Source organism: Marmota flaviventris, chromosome 6 (genome assembly GCF_047511675.1).
Source record: "Marmota flaviventris isolate mMarFla1 chromosome 6, mMarFla1.hap1, whole genome shotgun sequence".
NCBI classification, from domain to species: Eukaryota; Metazoa; Chordata; class Mammalia; order Rodentia; family Sciuridae; genus Marmota; species Marmota flaviventris.
Window position 1 is genome coordinate 127472746 of NC_092503.1, and position 10939 is coordinate 127483684.

A 10939-nucleotide genomic window follows, 5' to 3' on the forward strand; every position below is an offset into this window, starting at 1 on the left:
TTATGAATATCATGTAAATAGCATGCTCAGAAAGCACTCTGAATATTTTCTACTTTGCCTTCCTAACCTAGGCGTTCTTCCTTTGTCATTTGCATCAACAGAAAAACTAACTGCTCTGAAGCTAATAGTTAAATATACATCTGTGAACTAAAGTTTCTTTGTCCTCTGAAAATTTAAAAATTTAAATATACTTCCTCACATTTCCTTTATATTGAAGTCTATCAAAATAAAGTAAGTAAAAGATACTTGTTTTTTATGGGGAATGTATTCTCAGAGGAGATTGGAATGTGTACATCATACTACGTAATACACATATGAAAGGCAGAGTATATTTCATTTCAGGAAACCTTTTATAATGTTTGGAAATAACTAGCTTGGTGCCTTTGTGAACAACTAGACTTCATTTGCAATTAATGTCTCTCTTAGTTTCTCACTGAAATTGATGGTAAAAGCACAAAAATGTAGTTCTGACAAATATTAACTACTTGAATGAGATATGAAGCTTTCAATCAATTATATGACTATCTCATATCAATCAATTTTAACATAAGTTCAAAATTTTATGGATTGATTTCCCCATATGTTTCAATCAGAGTTCAGGGTCAGATGAAAATAACCTGTATTTTTCTTCTTGTGATCTTCTATTCTATATAAAGCTAAATACTAATTGCAAGTATAAATTAAATATTGTATAGGATGAATATAAAGTAGAAACAAGATATACTGGTATGAAAATATGAGGGTGGATACAAAGATAATGGCAAAAAGAATACAGTCTACCAACTTACTAAAGTGACTTTAAATGTTTGTGTATAGATTTCCATGTAGTGAAATAGGGATGGGAAATCACTGGAAGTAGGAGATCAAAAAGTCATAGAATCCAAGAGTTAAAATAATGAAATATGAGAATGATACAGAAAATATAAGAAGAATTAATGACCTTAAATATACTTTAGAGTGACTTGCATGGATTAGGCATACCTGCTGTTTTGTCTCTAGGCAAATATAGAGAAAAAAGGAACAGGGTGAACACCATTCACAGTCAAAACCATACTTAATAAGGAGAAAATATGAACAAAGTCCAAAATAATACAAATTAAATAAAATCACAGAGAGAATACTGAAGGGATGATTGACATCAGTGTTAGATATAATAAGTTATGGAAAAACTCCTGGAGGACCAAATTGAAAATTCCTCTTTAAAAAATTGTAGAATGGAGCATATTTCAATAAAGCATTATTGACATAAAAAGCTAGAAAAAGAAACAATTAAGGAATGACCTATGGTAGAAAAATATATGATGTGAACATAACAATGCTTTTTAAAAAATAAAAATCATGTATCTTTTATCGTAGTTATTTAAAAATGTGTGTGAACTGTAACTTTTAAAAAATTTGTTTTTCAATAGGATAATTCTGATTCTGCTTATGTCATATATCTTCCACATCATGGTATTTTTATGTGAAAGAAAACTTGGGCCCAGAGATGTTTCTAAATTCTCTGTGCTCCTATTAACATATTGAGTCATATGGCTAAAGTAAAGGAGCCACACTAATTCAGAACAAATTTGCAGTACATATTTTTTTAATCTTTAAATTTTTTAAACTCCAAATTTGTTATCTTGATATCTCACTACCTCATTTAAGGCATTGATTATATTTTGATCTTTACCTTTACCTTTCCAATTACTAGGAGACTCTAAGAATTAATGATAACAATATCCTAAAGTATGGATACTAAAATTTCCTTTGTCATAGGGTGGGTGGGTACTACTGATTTAGTAGACATAAAACATTATTGGAGTTTTGTCAAATATGGCTCAGTGAGTATTGCTTGGAACTACTATTGTTTTATCATTGTTATTTCTTCCAAACTACAATACATATAATCAAAAGGCAACATTCACATATTAATTCTGAGTAACTTTCTGTAATTCTTACAAGATGACACTGCAGATTTAATGAAATAGAGAATTTGAAAACTGTGCTTTGTAACCCTGAGAAGAGTACCTTGAAATTGCTAATTGACTAACAGAGTGACTCTGAATTTTGTTGCTGGAATGCGGTCCCAACTTCCCCTCTGAATATTCCTCTTCTTACAGAAGACTGTGGTGGAGTGTGCTTTATGAAATCTGGAACATAAACCAAAAACTTCATTACCTAATTCATCTCTCTCAACATAGTGTTTTACTCAGCTTATTGATTTTTTTTTTATTTTCAATACTCCTTTTAGTAAATAAATAAATAAATAAATAAATACATCCTGGAAATATAAAATAACTTGTATATTTTAAAAAGTCTCTGAGCCTGAATTAGGATATTGAATTTTCTCCCGATAGCAGTTGATGTGGAATTTGAAACTGTATTTGTAGTTACATATGATTAGTGGATCAATGGAACCTGTCCAAACTCTTTTATTAAGACAAAATAATGAATAATCCCTACAAGAAGGACAAGTTATCTAAAATACAATATAAAAGAACACATATTGAGGTTGGAAGTAATAGTTATGCATGTAATAAAGTATACACAAACAAATTCTTTCTTTTATTTTTGTGTAGTTTTATTTTCTTATTTGTTCTTTTCAAGGATACATAACAGTAGAGTATATGTTCAAATGTTTTATATACATGGAGTATAACTTATTCTAAGTAGGATCCAATACTTGTGGTTGTACATGATGTGGAGTTTCACTGGTGGTGTATTCACATATGATCATACTAAAGTTATGTCTGATCCATTCTACTGTCTTTCCTATTCCCAAACCCTCTCTATTTCCTTCATTCCCCTTTTTATAATTCCCCTCCCTGCTACCATTGTGTGTTAGTATTCATATATCAGTGAGAAAATTAGACCTTTGCTTTTTGGGGATTGGCTTTTTTCATTTAGCATGATAGTATTCAGATCCATCCATTTACTGGCAAACCTCATAAAGTCATTAATTTTTAGGGTAAAGTAATATTCTATGATGTATATACACCATATTTTTTGTCCATTATTCTATTGAAAGGAACCAAGTTTGGTTCCAGTTATTGTGGTTTGAGCTGCTATAAACATTGATGTAATTGCATCACTGTAGAATGCTTATTTGAAGTCCAATTTGAAAATTGGATCATATGGAAGTTCCATTCCAAGTTTTCTGAGAAATCTCCATACTGCTAATGGTTGCACCAATTTGCAGTCCCACCAGCAATATATGAGTATACCTTTCCCCTCACATCTTCACCAACATTTTTGTTACTATACAATTTTTTTAGACAAATTATTAACCATGGTGAAACTTATGTCATTGTACCTTCACACACACACTATTTATACCTGAAGAAACTGATGTTGAAAGTGTTTGATTTCTTGCTAAATTCCAAGTATCTAGTAGAAATTGGATTAAATCCAGGCTTCTCACTCCCTATGGAGATGGTAAAACTATTCAACCAACTTGTTGGGGTAGGACAGGCCTATCATGATGATTCTCAGAGCTTTACATTTTCTGATATTTCTTCTACTATCACTACCTTGATATTGTACTCTTCTTATCATTTCTGAAATGCTGCAGCACTGCTTGTGCAAAGTGACTTATATGATTCCAGGACTCCATGCAATAGCTGCTCTACCAGAAAATTGAAGATAAAAACCAGTAAACGTAATTTAAACAGCCCCGCCCCCTGCTGATTTTTATGGCAGGTAAAGTTTGAAAACCACTGTCTGGGTGTTTTCCAGCAGAGTTACCACTACTTATTAAATTTTCACCATAAGGAGAACATTATTGTCTGCCTTTATTATTCAAAGGAGAAAATTCAGTTTCAGAATGTTTAGCTATTTTTTAATGTAACTGCCATTTCTTGAGTGTCATAAATAGAAATTTGGTCACCTAGTGACAGATTTTGCCTTCTTCCATCCAAGAGTTATTGCACAACATCCTCTGTAATCATATGGCCAATGTATGGTTATGCTTTTTAATTACTTATAACACTTTCTAAAGTTTTGCCACTTCCTTATTACAGGTGACACAACTTGAAGAGAATGGCACTCATTAATGAAAGCCACCCTGAAGAGTTTATCCTACTAGGCTTAGATGATCTGCCTTGGCTAGAGCTTCCTCTATTCATTGTTCTTCTTATTACATACCCCATGACCATGATGGGAAACATTGCCATCATTCTGGTGTCCAAGTTAGACCCCCGTCTCAATAGTCCCATGTATTTCTTCCTCACCAACCTCTCCTTTTTAGACATGTGTTTAACCACAAGCATTGTGCCACAGATGATGTTAAACCTGGGAAGTTCTAAGAAGACCATCAGCTTTGTAGGATGTGTAGTTCAGCTTTATGTCTTCCACTTTATGGGGGCCACGGAATGTCTTCTCTTGGCTATCATGTCCTTTGACCGCTACATGGCCATTTGTAGGCCTCTGCACTACAACCTCATCATGAATCAACACATTTGCATCTTACTAGCATGTGTTATGTGGCTGACTGGAGTGCTCTTTGCTTTATCGGAGGCCACACTTACCTTACAATTGCCATTGTGTGGTGTCAATAAACTGGATCACTTGTTGTGTGAGATTCCAGTTCTGATAAAGACTGCCTGTGGTGAAAAGGAAGCTAATGAACTTGCACTGTCTGTGGTGTGTATTTTTATTTTAGTTATTCCTTTATGTTTAATTCTTGCCTCTTATGCTGGTATTGGACATGCTGTACTTAAGATTAAATCTTCTGAGGGAAGGAAAAAGGCCTTTGGAACATGTTCTTCTCATCTTATTGTAGTTTCCTTATTTTATGGTCCAGCTATTAGCATGTATCTTCAGCCTTCCTCCTCCATCACAAGGGACCAGCCCAAGTTCATGGCTCTCTTCTATGGAGTGGTGACTTCTACAGTCAACCCCTTCATCTATACCCTGAGGAATAAAGATGTAAAAGGGGCATTAGGCAACCTAGTGAGAAACATTTTCATTTCAAAGTGAAAGGTTGTCAACAAAATGAAATTACTTATTTAAAAGGTTTGTATTGATTTTTTAACAATTCATTTAGACTAATAATCCAATCTCATGCGATGTGTTCTTCTTGATAAAAATATTTTGTTTCTGACATTTTACAGTCACATTGGGCATGAATGATATTAGATTGTGTGCACTAGTATGGAAAGTTTATTTGTGAAAATATAGAAAAATAGTATTTTCTATTTGAATACTGAACTAGCAACTGTATTTATAATATAAATTTATTAGTTTAAGTAGATTAGTTTAAGTAGATTCATGATTTTTTGTTTTTATTTAGTGTGGAATTCATAGAATTCAATATGATGTTGCATAGTGAAGACATGTAGACATGTTCAAAAAATCCCTCATTTGGACTTTTCTATTGAGTTTTTTGGTATGATCGAGATCTGAGAAAAATCACTTAAAGGAAAGACTCATAGTACACTGAACCACACTACCAAAATTAACTGCAACCAGACATATTCTTTGAAAATAACAGAACATCTAGTGCTACACTAGGTCTTGAGAACTTTGGAGTTTTGTAAATAATTTGAGTAATTAAAAAATTAATTTGTGGGTAATTGTTAGGGGATTGTCACCAAAACTTTTTAAATTTCAAGAGTTTCATACTTTAAATTTTCTTTGTGTTTTTGAAATATTTTTATATTCATGACATGTGTTGAAGATGAGACCCATTTCTAAATATGGTAGAATTTGTTTGTATTTATATATAACCTATTTAAATAGCTGAAGGTAATCTTAACAAATATTATTGCACATTTTGACTATAATCCATCACAGCAGATGAATGTAGAGTTTTCCACTTGTATTATCACAAGGGTATTTAAATTTTTCAGATTTCAGAGCTTTATGGATTAAGGATGCCCAACCTGTATAGATATCTTGAGCTTTGGGGGGAAAGACTTTAATTCGATGTTAAAAGCATAGCTACTAAGGCTAACAACAGCTGTTCATAGTGCTTATATTACCCTAAGTTCTGACTCATTTGATGTGTATGCTACTTTCTGTGTCTGTAAAGATTATTCATTTTGGAAATGTAAATGTAATCCAGACTTGGTGAAATATCAGAACTTTATGAAGTATTAATGTAAAAGTCTCAGGATAAAGAATACTTAAACCAGTGGTAAGAAAAACCCACAGAAACATCTTTAGAAGAGAACTTCACATTTTTAAGGTATGTATGTTCAGTACATTTTATAATTTAGTTAACATTTAAGAAGCCCTAATGAGACAAAGGCATATCACTATATCAATGTGAAATTGTACTCTACTTTTGATGCAAAGCATAAATAATCTTGAGAATGCCTTTTTCAAGAAAGTTAATTAGAAACCTTTGTCCTTTCCCAAAGCAAGAACAAATAGGAAACATTAAGGGATTTTATCTTTGTCATGATGAAAGACTTGGGAAAGTCTTTAAGAAATCAAGATGGTTTAAACATTGTTTTCTCCAAATTAGGGATATCCTTCTCTATTAATAGCATAATAACTTCTAGGCATGAAGTGCATCCTTTTCTAAGAGGGATAAATAAACTAGACTTAAATTAGAATTCTGGTTGAACCAATGCCTTTAAGAGCTAATATCTTTTCAAACTGACATCTTTAGAATTTCTAAGCCTTAGAGGAGTCACAGAGGCCACTGATGAAAAGGGTAGAGTGAAGAAGCAGTATACATGGTGGAATTAGAAAATATGTCCGATTTGTTTGAAGAAAGGACAGTAGATTTAAACATAGATAACTAATGTCCTAGTCTAATATGAGAAGTAAACACTTTAACATTGTGATTAAAATAAGTGTATTTTGAATAAATGCTTAAATTTTTACTTGAGCCAAAAAGTATGTATATAATACAATAAATGTAAAATAACCTTCAATGTGTAGTGAGTATTCAAAAAATCACTTAAGAATTTGTTACACAGAAAAATAACTTCTGAGTGTGTTTATTTTTATTAAGATTGACATCATGCAAATTGTTTCAAATGATTTCTGGATATAGACACTTTAACTACTTATCTCAAGATCTTAATATCATCATATATATCAAACTTTGGTTATTATCATATGAAGAGAGTGTTAGGAGGTTGACCTAAATAGCCACTGATGCTTTCTGTTATTTTATATAGGCAGAAACAAAGCCCAATACACTAAGAGGTTTCTAATTATACTTCTCATTACTTCCCTTTTAATCAGTACATTGTATTGTATACATAACCCCAAACCACCATCCCTTTCCAAACCAACTATAATGTTATAATAACTCCATTTCTTATACTTTCCTGCATTTTCACCTTTGTGCATTCATTTACTTTTGCATTTAAAAATGCCTCTTCCAATTTTCTAAATCTTAAAGCTTTCCTTAAAAGGATCTAATATAATAAGTGGGAAAATACATTTGCTAAAATATGGTTCTGTCTTTTGCTCAAGAAAAATGTCTACAACCAAAAGAAACATCAAGAAAGAGATAAAATCAAAAAGGATCTGCAAAACAACCAGAACACTAGTGAAACCCTCTGCAACTTAATGAGATGCTGTCTCAAAATTAAAAAAAAAAAAAAAATAGGAAAGACTGGGGATGAAGCTCAGTGATAAGTGCTCTTGAGTTCAATATCCAGTACCAAAAGCAAAAATCAAACAAACAACAAAACAAAACAAAAACCCAAGAAAACAGGGAAAAAAAGAAGAAAAACAAATAACAAACTAACAGGATGAAAATGTAAGTCCTTACTTACCAATCAGTAATTACTTCTAATGTAAATGGACTAAAATACGCAATTGAAAGACAGATGACTGACAGATAATAAAACAAGTTCCAACTGTGTTACTAAAAAGATTCATTTTCTCTTTAAAGACAAACAAACTGAAAATAAAGGATGGAAAAAGACTGTTCAAAAAAATGGAAACCAAATGAGAACAGGATTAGCAAGACTAACAACAGTTACAATAGACTTTCAGTCAAAAACTATGAAGTTAAATAAAAAAATCATTATATAATAATGAAGGCAATTTCACCAAGGATATAATAACTGTAAATTATGTAAAACAAATATTAAAAGTCTTAAAAATAGACAGGGGATTTCTATATTCCATTTTCACCAATAAATTGATTGTTCAAACAGAATATTAATAAGAAAACATTGTTTTTAAACTCCACTAGAGATCAAATGGTTATGAAACATTCTATCTTAAAGCATTATGGTATACATTCTTCTCAAGTACACAGAGAACATTCTCCAAGAAATATCTTGTGTTAGCCCATAAAACTCATTTCTGACTATTTTAAGGAGTTCAAAGTCATATCATGTAAACTTCTCTGAATAAAGTGGTATAAAATCAATAATGACGAGAAATTTACAAAGTTTGAAATATATGTAAGTTAAACAACATGCTATTGTTTAAACAACCAATAAATCAAATTAAAAATGACAAAAAATTCTAAAAATATATTGAGACATAAAAATGAACATGCAACATTCCAAACTTTGTGCAGAAGCAAATGAAGCTGAGACTAGAAATGCAATAGAAAAAAAGATAACAAAACTAACTTTTTATTTCTTTTGAAAAGATAGTAAAAAATCAATAATCCATTAGATATATTATGAAAAAAGTAAAAATTCAAAGAAGCATAATAAGATATGAAAGAGGAGATACCACAGAAATACAGAGGACAATAAAGTTAATATGGATAATTCATGCTAATAGTTGGATAGCCTAGAAAAAAAAATGTATAAATTCCTACAATCTATCAAGACTGATCATGAAGAAACAGAAAGTCTGAACACACTGATAAAAAGTAAGGAGATAAGATCTATAACAAGAAGTCTTCAATCAAAAAAGATCTCAGGAACTGATGGCTTTGCTGATAAATTCTATCAAATATTCAAATAGTAATCCCCAAACTATTCCAAAAAAAAAAAAAAAAAAAAACAAAGAAAAGATACTACTTCCAAAATTTTTAAAAACAGACAAGGATATTACAAAAAATGAAAACTTTAGGTCAATATCCCTGGAGATCTGTGTTGCAAAAAACATCAAGAAAATGCTAGCAAATTGAATTCTACAACATGTTAAGAGTATCATTCAGGGCTGGGTTGTGGTTCAGTGGTAGAGCGCTCGCCTAGCACATGCAAGGCCATGGGTTCAATCCTCAGCACCACATAAAAATAAATAAAGGTATTGTGTCCAACTACAACTAAAAATATATATATATATTTTTAAAAAGAATATCATTCAACTTGATTAAGTTGGATTTAACACTGGAACACAAAGGTGATTCAACATATACAAATCAGTAAATGTAGCACATCATTTTAACAAAAGAATTATAAAATCATATGGTAATTTCAACAGATGTGGAAAAAATAACTGACAAAATAAAACATCATTTTTATGATAAAAATGTTGCCAATTCAAGCATAGTAGGAAGGTACCTCAAAACAATTAACAATAAATGTAGCTGAGGATGTGGGGAAAATTTTCATTCATACATTGCTGGTAGGACTACAATCTGGTGCAACCACTTTGCAAAGTGGTAAGAAGATTCCTTAGAAAACTTGGAATGGATCCACTATTTTACCCAGTTATTCCACTCCTTGATTTATACCAGAAGGACTTAAAATAAGCGTACTACATTTACACAGCCACATAAATGTATATAGGAGTTCAATTCACAATAGCCAAGGTATGGAACCAACCTAGGTGCACTTTAACATATGAATGTATAAAGAAAATGTGGTATATATACACAATGTAATATTTATTAACTGTAAAGAAGAATAAAACTATGACATTTGCCAGTATCATGCCAAGCAAAATAAGCCAGTCCCAGAAAACAAAAGGTCAAATATTCTCTTTGATATATGTACACCAACTCATAACAAGAAAGAGTAGGGAGGGGAAGTATTGAATTTTATTAGATTAGACAAAGGGGAATAAGGGAAGGGAGGGAAATTGAAATAAGAAAGACAGTAGAATGAATCGTACATAACTTTTCTATGTTCACATATGAATACATGACCAGTATAACTCCACATCATGTTCAACAAGAATGGGATAAAAATTGTAATGTCTTGCACTCCATGTATTTCTAATATATAAAAACACACTCTACTGTCATGTAGATCTTAAAAAAATTTTTTTAAAGGCCTTGGCCTGGGGATGTGGCTCAAGTGGTAACACGCTCGCCTGGCATATGCAGGGCGCCAGGTTCGATCCTCAGCACCACATAAACATAAAGATGTTGTATCCACCGAAAACTGAAAAATAAATATTAAAAAAATTCCCTCTCTCTCTCTCTCTCTCTCTCTCTCTCTTAAAAAAAAAAGCCTTATATGAAAAGCCTTCAATAAACTTCATACCCAATGGTGAAAAGTTGAAAGCCTTTAAGTACTAGAACAAGAAGGGGGGTTCACTTTCACCACATTTTTTCAACACAGTACTGCATTCTTAGTCATAAAAATTATGTGGGAGAAAGAATAAAAAACATTCAAATAAGAAAGAAAGAAGGAAAATTGGGACTATTTGTTCCATTAAAAAATACTGAATCTAATTAGCAAATTTTATAAGGTTATAGGATGTAAAATCAACACAAAAAAATCAATGTTTCTATGAACTAATAATGAATTATATGATAAAGAAGTCAAGAACACAATGTCTTATAAAAAACTAGAAAATTTTAAATAACTATAAATAGTTTCAGCCAATGAAGTAAAAGTCCTGCCATTGAAAACTGCAAAACACTGATGAAAGTAACTGAGAAAGACAAATAAGTGGAAATATATATGCTTATGGGTTGGAAAAATTAATGTTGTTAAAAGGTCCAAAGAGAGCTACAGAGTCACTGCAATTCCTTATCAAATTTCTAATGTTATTTTTCATGGAAATATAATAAACAATCCTGAAATCCCCATAGAATTATTTTAAAAATTCCAATATTGCCAAAGTTGTAATT

The 10939-nt window shown here is 31.4% G+C and overlaps 1 protein-coding gene across 1 annotated transcript; it reads left to right on the forward strand.

The window, feature by feature from the left end:
- The first annotated feature begins 4020 nt into the window (after nucleotides 1-4020).
- LOC114080726 (olfactory receptor 2B11-like) lies at nucleotides 4021-4959 on the forward strand. Its single transcript, XM_071613975.1, has one exon. The coding sequence runs from the start codon at nucleotides 4021-4023 to the stop codon at nucleotides 4957-4959; it is 939 nt and encodes a 312-aa protein (XP_071470076.1).
- Nucleotides 4960-10939: the final 5980 nt, after the last annotated feature.

Coding starts and splice junctions, on each gene's coding strand:
- LOC114080726 (XM_071613975.1), top strand. CDS start 4,021: ATGGCACTCATTAATGAAAGCCACCCTGAAGAGTTTATCCTACTAGGC.